The sequence below is a fragment of the Leishmania infantum genome, chromosome 23 (assembly GCF_000002875.2).
Source record: "Leishmania infantum JPCM5 genome chromosome 23".
NCBI lineage: Eukaryota > Euglenozoa > Kinetoplastea > Trypanosomatida > Trypanosomatidae > Leishmania > Leishmania infantum.
Genome location: NC_009407.2, coordinates 209243 through 222500, shown reverse-complemented (window position 1 = coordinate 222500; position 13258 = coordinate 209243). Strand labels below are relative to the sequence as shown.

General features: G+C 59.4%; 4 protein-coding genes across 4 annotated transcripts in view; all 4 read right to left on the bottom strand.

The window, feature by feature from the left end:
- Window positions 1-1323, bottom strand: part of LINJ_23_0640 (conserved hypothetical protein) — a gene marked incomplete at both ends in the record, with an annotated part of 1377 nt that extends 54 nt beyond the window's left edge. Inside the window, one exon of the mRNA XM_001465702.1 lies at window positions 1-1323. This exon is cut by the window's left edge and continues 54 nt beyond it. Coding sequence (XP_001465739.1) covers window positions 1-1323 — 1323 coding nt within the window.
- A 948-nt stretch (window positions 1324-2271) lies between these two features.
- LINJ_23_0630 (oxidoreductase-like protein) lies at window positions 2272-3567 on the bottom strand (the record flags this gene model as incomplete). Its single annotated transcript, XM_003392465.1, has 1 exon — window positions 2272-3567. The coding sequence occupies one exon, from the start codon at window positions 3565-3567 to the stop codon at window positions 2272-2274; it is 1296 nt and encodes a 431-aa protein (XP_003392513.1).
- Window positions 3568-5156: 1589 nt separating this feature from the next.
- LINJ_23_0620 (oxidoreductase-like protein) lies at window positions 5157-6554 on the bottom strand (the record flags this gene model as incomplete). The annotated part of the gene is made up of 1 exon (XM_001465701.1): window positions 5157-6554. The coding sequence occupies one exon, from the start codon at window positions 6552-6554 to the stop codon at window positions 5157-5159; it is 1398 nt and encodes a 465-aa protein (XP_001465738.1).
- Window positions 6555-8597: 2043 nt separating this feature from the next.
- LINJ_23_0610 (conserved hypothetical protein) lies at window positions 8598-11246 on the bottom strand (the record flags this gene model as incomplete). The annotated part of the gene is made up of 1 exon (XM_001465700.1): window positions 8598-11246. One exon carries the CDS (start codon window positions 11244-11246, stop codon window positions 8598-8600), a length of 2649 nt encoding a protein of 882 aa, XP_001465737.1.
- Window positions 11247-13258: the final 2012 nt, after the last annotated feature.

The following is a 13258-nucleotide window of genomic DNA, read 5'->3' as shown; positions in this document are numbered from 1 at the left end:
TGTGGCGGCGTTGTGCCTCTTCTGGAACTCCTCTTCTTGAGTGGCGGCTTCTTGGCACAGCCTCTGCAGATCCTCAAGCGTGACATATGTCTCACTACCATCGGAAGCTGTCTCTGAGAACGGAATAAACCGCAGCGAACGTTGAGCTGGCTCATCAATTGATATATCTTCCATTGCAGTTTCAGAGCTGCTCTGCACGTTGCTCGATTTCCCTGGCAGCGTTAGAGGCGCACATGCGCCGTTCGTGCAGTCCTGCAAAACACTCTCACTGCCGGGTAGAGTAGCCGAGGAAAGCTGTGGCTCTTCCGTCCGCTGTGCCTGGGAGCGTTGCTGACACCCTTCGCTCGCTGCAGAGCCCTCTGCACTTGTCCTGCTAGCGTCTTCTCTCGGACGCTTACGCTCCGACGATAGCGCTAGAGCTCGCGAGATGCTCGATCTGTCCTCTTCGTTGTAGCCCTGCCGCACACTGGGCTTGTCGGGGAAGGGAGTTGCAGCTGGGGCAGAATAGATCTTGTGTGCGAGGGAGGCGCTCTCTACACCATCACCTGCTATCGTCGGTGTCTCTATGTTCCGGCTTGCAGGCGGGGTCGGATGCTCTAGTTCGTACTCCTTCACGAGAATCTTGCCGCGGAAGGTGACGTAGCTGTTGCCGGCCTCGGCCCGCGCATCTCGCCGAGCGATGTAGTGCCGCCCACTGTGCAAGACGTCCGATGGAGAGTCAAAAGCTACTGCGCGCGGCTGAACGTTTCCGTGCGCGTCGCACTCGAGAACGCTGCTGATGTTGAACTCCTCGGCCAAATCGCGGAGCGTCACGCTCGATTGATGATACACAGGGACAAAGGTGCGGCTGCCTTCCTCGCGAAGAAACAGTGTCGTGCCAGTGGGTGGGACAGGTGTTTGCATAACGCTGCTATTGTTGCCATTGTCTGATGCAGCCGAGTCCATCACCAGCCGCATCGCAGATGCCGTGGGCGCGATCATCACACTTCCACACCGCAAAGGAAGGAGGTCGATTGTGTGGATGGTACGCCAACAGCAAAAAGCGGATGCCTTGACAGAGGCAATGCACAGGGACCGAGAGTGCGCCCTTAGTGCGCAGGGACGCTGCCTTGCACACACAAGAACAAGAAATATGCACAAGGGTAGAGGGAGAGAAAGAGATGAAGGAACGGAGGACCCATGCAGCACGACATCTATGTAGCTACTGTAGGTAAGACCGGGATGAGTGCTATCCACCACTAGCCGCGCATTGAGAAAGAAGCTGCTACTGGCAGTCATGCCTCTATTTTCAAGAAAGATGAGCGAGAGAGTCGAGATTACCATGCTGTTTGATTTTTCGTTTCGTTCGAAGCAGGTAAAAGGCAAATCAGCTCAGACCCTAAGAGGAAAATGCAAGACGCTTTTGCAGCGACGTCATCTGCTCCCTCTTGCAAGGAGTTCTACGTGCTCCGAGTGGATGTTGCGTGCCTCGCTTTGTCCGTTGTCAGCGGCTCCAATAACTTTTGGAACACCGTATGCTTCGTGAAAGTAGAAGATCACAGCGTCACTTTTGATCTGAGGAAGTGCTGGCGCACCAAGTGTGTGCGCAGTTAGACAACGTACTGGAGTACCGGAGGAAGTACCCAAACGTGTGCGCGAGGTCATCATTGAAGCTGTCGAAACGAAAGGAAGGCTGCAAAAAAAAAAAGAGCAAAGCAACGTAGAAGAAATTGTGGCTGAACTGCGAGTTTAGCATCCCCTAAAGCACCAAAATAATAATTGTCTCCATTCTACTCAGTGCACGTGGCAGGGTTGGGTAAAGTCGGATTCGTGAATCAGTGACTGCAGAGAGCATTGCGCACGACGATCCTACTCAGGGAAATACTGGTACAGCTCTTTTCCTTTTCATGTCTTTTTTTTTTTTCTGTAGCACTGAGGTTCTACAATACACGTGATGGGAATAACAGCTGAGAGAGAAAGCAATGAGACAAGGAAAGATTCATAAGGGGTAGTTCAGTAGGTGCTAAACCAAAGTACCGAAGAAGTAAAGAGCAGTAGGCTCGTATACGCTTTTCATGAGCGTTTTTCGTGAAATTCACTCGAGAGACACTTGAGAAACAAACATATACGATACCTTCAGTGCCGATGTGCGCGTGTACAGCGCCGAATATTTTCAACGAGGGGTGAGGAGTGCCCAGAAAGCACCGCTCTGCCTGCTGTAAAACACTGTCAAGCCACGCAGCATGACCACATTTCTCATATTGCCACACAAGGGCAACAGAGCTGATGCAGCTACGAGCGTGCGGACTCCATCAATTTGGCCGCGATGCAGTGCGTCATCCATGACTTGCGGGCCCACTCGCGCACGGCATCCTCTTCGGCAATCAGCCGGCCGCTTTCGTCCTTCTTGAGACAGTCGCGAACATCACGCCACATCTGCGTCTCCTGCATATGTCCTGTTTCCTCGGGAACCTGGACATTTGTCACGGTTTGCTCAACGGTGACGTCCGTACTTGGATCAGGTCCGGAAAACGTGGGCTTCACAATCTTAAAGCACGCCGCTCCGGCATCAGTGAGCGGGCTCGTCAGCTGCTCGGCAACAATGCGTCCTTTCGTCCCCGAAACAATAAAGCTTTGCTGGAGTGAGCTCAAGAAGCTGCAGTAGAAGTATGCGTAGATGCTTGTGTCCGGCTTGGCACCAGGGAAAGTGAGCTCTCCTTTGAAGGAGGTAACAGCACCGTTCGGCAGTTCCTCGAGAATACGACCGGCAACAGTGGTGGGCATGGTAAAGTCGACCATGTGTAGAAAGGAGCGGATGCCATACCAGCCAATGTCACCGAGCGCGCCGAGCGGCTCTAGATTTGGGTTGCAGCGGATATCACTCTGCAGCCTCTCCGGCGAGGCGCGAAAAGAAAAGATAAACGTCATGCGACGAATGTCGCCGATCTCGGGGAGGAGCTCGACCACTTTCTTAACGTACGGTCCGTGAGAGAACATCGTTCCATCCATGTATAGCAGGCCCTTCGCGCTGAGTGCTTCAATCCACGACTGCAGCTGCGCCGGCGTAGAAGCTGGGGGCTTCTCGCCAACAACGTGCTTATTGTTCTCAGCGCACTTCATCACCCACTCGTGCCTGGTGGTGACAGGAATGGACATGTACACAACGTCAACGTTAGAGCTACCGACAACCTCGTCGTAGGTGGCCGCTGCAGCCTTGCGTTCTTCGCTGATATGAAGGCTCTCGGTGCACTCATCAATGAATTTCTGCGCCACCTTCACGGATCGACTGCCTACGAGTGTGACCTGCATGTTTCCAGCCGCTTCGATGGCCGCCCACACCTTGTGCGCGATCGTTGAGGCTCCGAGGAACCCAACTCGGATGGTATCTGAGGACATGATTTCCGGACTGTGTTCGCATGTATGCTTGCATGGAGGAATTTTTTGGTGGTTTACTTGCTCGATGACCGGCACCGAGATGACAGACTCTGCCAGCAGAAGTAGAAAAGGGGACTTTTTTACAGTGCGTTCATCATGTGCCAGACAACATGAGCTCAAAACCACAAGACCCGGGCAGCCACACAGGCACATCCCGCGGTGCGAAGCAGCCCTAGACACAAGCGCCACAGCCAAGCGCCGACTCAGTCACGTGAGAGCACGGCCCATGCCTCAAACTCTGCCCACCCACCTTGCAGATAACCTCGCAGTGGCTGCCATCATGCAAGTCGCCACCTCCTGCGTCCTTAGGGGTGGCACTCAGCCTCCCCACCACACTGATAAGCCGTGTGAGCGACAGGGGTTGGAATACGTTCGAGTCACGCTGAACTTCTGCCTATCACAGGAATGACGCAAGCGTGTTCACTGCTGCAGGTCGCTCCCACGCAACGCCATCCAGGACCGGACCGCCTGCATCGGCAGCGATACATCACTCTGACCTCGCTATGCCATAGGTGCTTGAGCCTGCTGCCGTCAGGAGTTCCTCAGCATCGGCACAATAGGGGAGGGGAGGGCTGCCCGGCTTCCCCACACACTCACAACTGGACGCTGAAGCCGCGCCCTGCGGTGTCCCGTGCCTTCAGAGGGCAGAAAAGGGGAGACAAAAAAGATGCAGTGAATAATGTGGGCGACTTCGGAGAACCGGCAGGCGAAAGTCGCGATGAAAGGTGCTGACGGCACAACGGTGAACTGTGTGCTATGCTCGGGCTTCAGCTATTCAGGAGGTGGCTAGCATTTCTGCGCGTTAAAGATGAGCAAAAGCGGAGCTACGATCAAAAATAGGCTTCTCGGGTCTCGAGAAAACGATTGCCCGACGCCGTGTTGCTGGTGCCGCCTCGCTTCGAGTTGTTGGCTTCGTGGGGCTGTCTTCTGGGTTTTCCGTTGTCCGGTGCTGCGCCGTTGCTGGCTTTTCCTTTCGTGTTCGCCGCTGGCTGCCCGGTGGGCCCCTCCGTGGGGGGGGGGGCCTTCGCGGCCCCCGCCCTTCGCCCCGGGCAGCCGCCGGCAGGCCAGTGCGCGCGCCACACGCCTCCACACCCCACGGGGAGGCGGCCGCCTCCCTTACCACCGCCAAACCGGGCTCTTGCGCCCGGCCCGCCTAGGCAGGGGTTGGGTGTTGGTGGCGGCGCGCCTGCTCTCGGTGGGGGGTGGGGGCCGTGGAGCCCCCGCCACCCCTCCCAATGCCGAGCCACCCCTGGTGGTGACAGGGTCGCGTGCCCACGACACGGCGAGGTCAGTGGGAGTCATCGCTGCTGATGTCGGCGGTGAGGTCCCAGATGGCGGTGAGGTCCCAGATGGCGGTGAGGTCCCAGATGGCGGTGCGTGGGAGAGACCCGCGACAGCGAGCACACGCTTGTGCCATCCACGTTATGTGCAGAGTGCCAGCGCCACCCCTAAAGGTGCACAGGGTGGCGGCCGGCATGATGGAAGGAGCGGCTGTTAGGCGGGTGGTGGGTAGGGTTGGAGGCATGGGTCGTGCTCAACTGACCGGGTCAGCGCGTGGCTGTGGCGCTTGTGTCCAGGGCTGCTTCGCACCACGCGATGTGGTGGTGGGGGGGAGGGCGAGTGGGGCGTTGAACTGATGGTGCTCTATGGCAGAGAAATGGGCACACGGAGTATGAAAGAAAAATAACTTGAGGACAGCGGCGTCGCTGTGTGGAAGATGTGGACTGTTTCGCATGCGGCTCTTATGTGTCTGCAGATGAGGTGGTGACAGCCGGCGCGTGCTGCCCGGCAGCCTCTAGCGCGCGGTCCATTACCACTTGTGTCACATACGCGAAAGTCGACCACTTTTTTGCAAGATCGGGGTCGGCAATGAGCGGCTCGCCCTTGCCGAGGCGCATCAAGCTGTCGCCGACATCGCGCCACAGCTGCTCCATCTGCTGCGCACCGTCCGTCTCCGCCGGTGTGGTCGAGTACACGACATCGTTTATCTCCTCCAACCGCTCATAAACCTGAAACGCCTCGGTGGCGTCCGCTGCGCTACTTTGTTCTGGCGCTGCAGTTGCTGCCGCTGCCGCCACTTTGTGACGCTGCGTCAGAAAGCGCGGCCTATCCTCTGCGGTGGGGTTGATGGCCCCGAGCACAGTCACGGTGCCGTCGCGGCAGAAGATGTCGACCGTTTGGTCGTGGCAGTCGTGAAAGCCGCACCGAAAGGAGGCCGTCACTGTCGCCGCTGCTTCCGCTGCTGCGGCCGGCGCGACATCGCTTGATGTAGGTGCCGGGATGGTAAACTCCAGATCCCCTTCAAATCCTGTGATGGCGGCGGGCACCGGTCTTTTTGGCTGTCTCCGCTCTGACGCCGCCACTACCGTCACCGCTGGTGCGCCGGCTAGGCGCGCGCTGGTAGTCGTGCCAGTGGCAGCCCCGTTGCTGGCTTCCTCCTTATCCCACAGTCCATCGCACTCGGTCACACGGCCCCCTACACCTGTTGGCAACACAAAGTCGACAATATGCAGAATCCAGCGGATGCAGTACCACCCCAAGTCGCCGAGCGCGCCGTACGGCTCCAGCAGTGGCTGAAGGCGGATGTCGCTCACCATGAATGTCGGCGACGCCGGGAAGGACATGTGCGCATTGATGTGCACCGGCCCACCGAGTTGGGCGACTGCGCGGCACACATCTTGCAGCCGCTGGCTGTGGGAGAGCGCGGTCCCGTCCATGAAGAGAAGGCGGTTTGAGGCCATGTCACGCAGACACTCGACGAGCTCTGCGGCGGAGGTGGCGGCTGGCTTCTCGCTTACGACGTGCTTACCGTGCTCCGCACACACTCGAATCCACGCCGGCCGCTTTGACGTAGGCAGTGAGATGTACACGACATCCACGTTGTCTGCTCGCACAACATCCATGTAGGAGCCGATGCTTGGCGCCGCAAACGGCTGCTGCGCGCCGGCATCTGCCGCCTTCTTCGTTTTGTTGTAGACCTCTATGTCCTTTTTCAGGCGCTCAGCGAGCTCCTGCCCTTTGCTAGCATCTCGGCATCCAATGCAGGTCACGCGGTGGCCCGCGCGGTGGATGGCCAACCATGCTTTGTGCGCGACGGTAGACGCGCCGAGAAAACCAACTCGCAGCGGCTCCTTGCGCATCTGCTGCCTTCGCTGTCCTTTGCACGCACCGTGCTCCACAGTATGGTGTGCTTCAATGATCTTGTCGCCGCCGCTGACAATGATGCGCGGCGAGAGGCGATGCAAGTAGTATGATGTGGCAGCCTCTAACGGCACGTGCGAGGGCGAGAGTGTGCGCTGTTGGGGGAAGGGATGTGGTTGTTTGCGTGAGAAAGAGTGCAAGCAGACAATCCGATGTAAAGATGTGTACGCGAGTGTAAGAGCTGAAAACTGGAGCAATGATGACTGGGGCTGAGGATCCACTAGCCCACTTGGTGAAGCATTCTTCGGTGCATCATTGAGTCAAGCTAAAGCGTGCTGGCTGCTGCACACGATCGACTTCGGCGGCGACCACGCACAGGTGAGCCATCGCACCTTACAGAAGTAGTACCCCTTCTTTGCGCCTTGTTTCATGCACCATGCAGCACACACACACACACACACACACACAGCCGTGTCTCTCTCTCTGTACCATCCGGTCGGGAGCAACGTGCGCATTCCTCATAAGCAATCGAGTGGCTGGGAGACGACCAGTGGAAACGGTAAAGGAAACCACGCACTAAAAAGGAAAAGCCCAAGAACACAGCAAGAGACGTTTTCATACTCCGTGTGCCCATTTCTCTGCCATAGAGCACCATCAGTTCAACGCCCCACTCGCCCTCCCCCCCACCACATCGCGTGGTGCGAAGCAGCCCTGGACACAAGCGCCACAGCCACGCGCTGACCCGGTCAGTTGAGCACGACCCATGCCTCCAACCCTACCCACCACCCGCCTAACAGCCGCTCCTTCCATCATGCCGGCCGCCACCCTGTGCACCTTTAGGGGTGGCGCTGGCACTCTGCACATAACGTGGATGGCACAAGCGTGTGCTCGCTGTCGCGGGTCTCTCCCACGCACCGCCATCTGGGACCTCACCGCCGACATCAGCAGCGATGACTCCCACTGACCTCGCCGTGTCGTGGGCACGCGACCCTGTCACCACCAGGGGTGGCTCGGCATTGGGAGGGGTGGCGGGGGCTCCACGGCCCCCACCCCCCACCGAGAGCAGGCGCGCCGGGCCCTGACGCCACGCACGGAGAGGTGTCGCATGTCATCAGGGACCACAGAGAGAGGAAGGGAAGAGCTAAATGCCAGACACAGTCATGTGCTAGCCGCCGTGGTTCTCACTCAGACGCACGCGCTCACGCACTGCACCCCCCGACACGCCGATGAATATCGTTGCACGCGCTCTAACAAGAACGCGAATGACAAGAGGAACCAAACGAAGCGAACACAAACACGGAGGGAGAGGGAGAGTGTGAGGGAGACAGACGAACTTCAACGATTCGAACTCAAAGGAAGAGATGCAGCGCGATAGGAGAGAGAGAGAGGGTGGTGTGTGTGTGTGGGGGGGGGGCCACCGCCAGTGACGGTTTCGTTTCATTAGTGAGCTCCTGCACTATCCACTCCCGCGGACAGTCGCTATAATACGGAGCCCACACCAAGTCACTGACCCGCCCACCCATGCATATGCAAACACGCACGTACGCACGCACCGACTGACGGAGATATGTACACGGAGGCGGCGGCATCAAAGAGAAAAAAGCGAAAGCGGAGACGCCTCAGACAGAGCCACCGTCAAGCAAATACAAAATAAATAAAGTCAATGAAATGGGGCGCCATCGGCTGATAGGCGGGAGCAACTACAACGCTCGATACGAACACATGAACGGCGCAAGGGAAGAGCACACCGAGACTAACACGGACATCCTCCACCCGCTTCGGCCGCCACACCAACCAAAGTAAAGTGCTCGTCAACACGGAAAGAGAAAAGGGCACACCCGCACAAACACCCATCGATGCACACACGCACACACTCACACATACACGCACAGGCATAGAGAGAGAGGAAGGGGCGGCCTGCTGCTTTAGATACCGACACGCATATCTCAGCCTTCATCAATCACCATCGACGTACTCACACGCCCCTTCTTCTTCCCCCAACCGTACTCTCCAGGGAGGGAAGCGGGGCGCGCCCCGGCGCATTAGATGGTGAAGCGCGCTGTGAACGGAGTGTAGTGTCCTTCGTTGAAGACGTACACAATTACGAGCGCCATGATGGACGACCCACGGGGGAAGGACGGGTGAAGGGCGATGGTGCAACTCTGCCGGCTGCCGCCGCCCGGCACCCAGATGTGCTGCGGCCACCGTTGTGTCGGAATCGTCTTGGCGCTATTCGGGTCAGGGGAGAAGATGTCCTCCTGCTTCAGCTCCACACCGCCGATCATGATTTGATAGTCGGCGTTGTTGATGAAGGTCAGCTCCGTGCCACGCGTTGGGTTCTTGCCGTCAAGATAGATGTCGATAGGGCAGCCACGGGCCATGAGTGGAATGCCGTAGAAGCCAGTGTACGGGATCTCCTCCAGTGACGGTGGACGGCGCTCGAAGGGCGGCACTGGTGGCCCCTGCTGCTGCTGCTGCGGTTGCTGCTGGGGTGGGTAGCCTGACCGCTGCCCGGCGTCTTGCCCCTGGTAGGAAGCCGTCCCGGCAATCGTGGCACCGTAGCTTGGCTGCGGGGGCTGCTGTTGCTGAGCTGGGGGTGCGTTTTGCGGCTGTGGTTGCAGAAGCGGCGCCGCTGGCGTTTCAAGGCTGCTCTGAGTGACAGCTAGTGAGTTCGACGGTGGGGTTTGCATTGGCACTTCCAGTGAAGGCGGTGCAACATTCGCTGGTGCCGCCATCGGAGATGCAGTTGCGCTTGTCATGCCAGAGCTTCGGTGGGTCACACGGGTCTCGGGCACTGCTCCCTCTGCGCCCAGAGAGGACGCATTCGGCACCGGCGTGCCGGCGGGGAAGCCCTGGTTGGGCGAGACGTGCGCAGGCAACACATTCGGCTCGGCCACCTCCAACTGAGGCGCCGCAGCCGTGGGGTCGAGCTGAGCAGCTGGCGTGGGCGGTGCTGGCGGTGCGCTCACTGTCGGCGTTGTCAGAGAGTTTGGCGCAGGGTGGGCTTCCGCGGGGCCCGCTGCCGCAACCGGCGGCAGCGAAGCTTCTGGGGCACCGGATGTAGCAGGCAACGACTGCGACGGCTGTGGAGCAGGGGACGAGCTGGGTGCAGAACTGCCAGCTGATGGTGCCCAAACAGGCGTGACTTGCGCCGCCTTGGGAGGCTCGTACGCCGTGCATGAGAGGGACTGGGAAGGAAAAGCGGCCGGTTTTTCCGGCGCGGCAGCTGGCTGCGCCTGCATCGGAGTTGCGCCAAACAAGTCGTCCAGTATGTCTCCCGTCGCGTCGCCTCCAGCGAGTTGGCCGGTCGGTGGGGCCGCCGCCAATGACGTGGGGTTGCTGATCTGGGGCGGCAGGTTGCCTGGCGTGCGCTGGTTTTGCATCACAAACTCCAACTCCTTTGGCACAGTGTGCATAAACCCAGCCTCCACGCCGGCAAGGTAGGGCTCGTACTGCACGCGGTTCAGCGCCATCACCGTCTGCTTGAGTTGCTCCGTCATGCTCTCGGCATCGTAAAGCTTGGCGGCCAGCTTGTCCCAGCGGTCGCCGTTCTCGGCAATGTCGTAATCCTTCGTCTTCAGCGTTGCTGGAGCGGCTCCCTCACTCTTCAGTTCCACCAACATCGTCTGCAAGTGATCGATCTGGTCCAAGAGCCTCATCGCGTCCTCCGTGACGTCGCGGTGACTTTGCTGCGCTTCGAGGCTGCGCATCTCGAGTTGCTTCGCCGCCAGCTGCGCCTCGATTCCAGCAATGTATTCCTGCGAGATGGCCGGCTGCGGCTCCGGCTCTTCGGTCCTCTGCGCAATGCCAGCATCGTGCGCGGACTTGTCGTCGATGTCCTTCACCTTCTCCTTCCAGTAGTTAATCTCGTTCCGTAGCGCGGCGGACGCAGCAGAGCCGGCGACGACCTTGTCCTTCGCGGCGTACTGCGCATCGTACTCTAGCTTCTGGATCTCTCGCGTTAGCGTGCGGATCTGGTCCTCGAGGTCGGTGCGGCTGGGGAAGAGGACGGAGGTGCGCACGGCGATCTCATTCGCCAGGTCAAGGTCCATCTCCACCCCCTCCAGGTCGCTCGAGATGATTCCCTCACGTATGAGGGCCTGCAGCGTATGCTCCGGCAGGCGGGTGAGCCTGGTCGATCCAGCGCCGACGTCGCCGCCGCCACCGGACCCCAGTGAGACCGCCGTCGCACTGCGATGGGAAGCGGCACCCAGCGCATCGGCTGCCACTCCGGGTATGGACTCGTTTGTCTGCGCCGCACGCAACGGCGGGACCGGTGTGCCAACGGGGTGCATGCGAAAGATGATGTCGAGGCGCCCCGACTGGCCGGAAACGCGGAACGAGATACCCTTCTTCTCACACATGGACTCACCAGCAAGCACGCTGCACATGCCCGCCAGCGGGATCTCGAACCCCGTGAGCTTGGCCGCGTTCTTGCGGTTGGTGAAGTCGTAAATGCCAAAGTTCAGTATTCGCCGGTCTTTTGGTGAGTTGAAGGACAGCTCAAACGGCTTCGCGCTGCTGAGGCCGTCGGCGTCGGAGAAGATGACCTCGTTGCTGCTGTTGCACATCGACGGGTTCGTGGCGATCTCAAGCCCTTTGCGCGACATCACCACCACATACACGGAGCCCTGGCGGCAGAAGTATGCAGTGAGCTTCAATGGGCATATCGTGATGCTGTACAGAGGCATGGTGGCGACGATGGCGGCGGTGCCACACCGGCAGCAGCGAGCTGAGCGCAGAGATGAGCGGGCCCGATGCGTGTATAAGATGGAGGCAGGCAAAAGACAAGTATACCGCGGTGTCCGTGCGTGTGGACGTCTATTGGCGCAACCGCCCACCCACAAACGTACCCAAAGAACAGCTAGATGGGGTGCTCTGGTGGTGGTGGTGGTGGGGGGGAGGGGCAGGGTCACGAAGGATGACAACTGAAGCAATGCCACTCACTACCACGCTGAAGAAAAAAACAGTTCGGCCACCACACCGGCTGCGCAATGTAGGGAGTTACACACCGACACGCGCAGAGGAAACAAGCGATCAGGCAAACGACACAAGATGACAGACCAGGATAGCGTGAGCTCACGACAGCGGTAACCGCCACACACTAATGCCGAAACGAGGAAGATGGAGAAATGGGGGGAGGAGGGGAGGGCACGATGAAGCCTTAGGGACACGCCGCATTCTGATCACACGAAGCAATATATATATATATATAGAGGAGTTTGTACAGAAAGTGGTCAATGAGCACAGCAAGAGAAAGCGAGAGGGCGATGAGGGGCGGGGGGGGGGGCTAGGGTTGAGGTAGGAGAGAGGCATTTCTATATACGTGTGTGTATAGCGGGGAGCCGTGGACTTCCGTGGCGGAGGAGTCGATGTCTCCACCTCCCCTTCACAACCGCCAGTGCGCCTCTCGGTCTGGGAGAGGCAGATACAGCGCGTAGCACGTAGGGTGGGGGTGGGGGTGGGGAGAAGCGGCAAACCGCTGCCCCCGCCGTCCCCCTCACCACAGAGAGAGGGAGAACGGAGACAGCGACTATGTCCTCTGTCTCCCTTCCTCTTCTTGCGTCCTTTGCGGCTTATGCGTGGCAGTCCGAGTGGGTGAGAGTTCGACATAACACACACACACATATATATATGGGGAAGGGCGACCCAGGGCAGCGGGGAAGACTGTGAGGCAGAAAGACAGTCAGGCCCTCGCCCCATCTCTTGCCCCACCAGTTTCCCTCCCCCTCCTTCCACACACAACGGTAAGGAATAACACACAGGCACAGCCGCACACAAGCGCCGCCTTCTACGTGCGCTGTCCACTTCGCACAGGGCGTACACAAAGGGGCGCTTCGGTGTCGTGAACGTGAAGTGCTTCGAGTCCGCCATTCCCACGACACACGGCGCCTCGAATAGCCGTCGTACAGCAGCGCACGGCGCCGTCGTCTTGTACGGAAGTGTGGCGCCGAACTGGTAGTAAACGGAGAGCTCGCTAAGCGGCGGAAACCCTCCTGCGACACGGCGAGGGACTCAACCTGCCGCAGAGCCGTCTGCACGGCCTCGCCGCTTTGGCGCTATGATATGTTGTCCACGCCGTGAATGATCTAGCGCAGCCCCAACTCTCCACGCTGGTGGGGCATCCTTGGGAGAGATCAAGCTACTCACCTTGTACCGCAAGAGTCGTACGTTCGCCTGCGTGCAAATGCCCGTGGGTCCATTCTGCAGCAGCCACGCCTCCACCCCGCCGCGCGTCCGTATCCCCCTTCAGCGGAATGCTGCTCAGGCTTTCGATGAGGCACCACGCTTCTTGGAAAGGGGACGGACACCCGGCCGGGGCCGTGCCAGTGAGCACCGTGCCTAGCAAGCGGTAGGCTCAATTAGCGAAGGGCAAGCAACCACCGCTGGTGCTGGTGGCAGCGACGGGGGAGAGGCGAAGCGCCCCTTCGCCGCAGCGCAGCACCTTGTCGCGCCACAATTCCCCATGCGTACTCCACATCCAGTGAATCAGCGTCAGCGCCTCCTCCCTCCCTTCTCCACGAGGACGTTGCCGCTACCAGCGAGCACCCGCAGCACCACAGCCGGTGGATACAAGCGGACAGCCCAAAGCGCTGCATTGCCGGCGTCGACCGAGCTACAAGGAAGAAGGCGCAACGACATAAACACGCAAGCCGACGGAGGCAGGCACGACGCGAGAGCGGTCGGGGCAAACGGGGCGGAA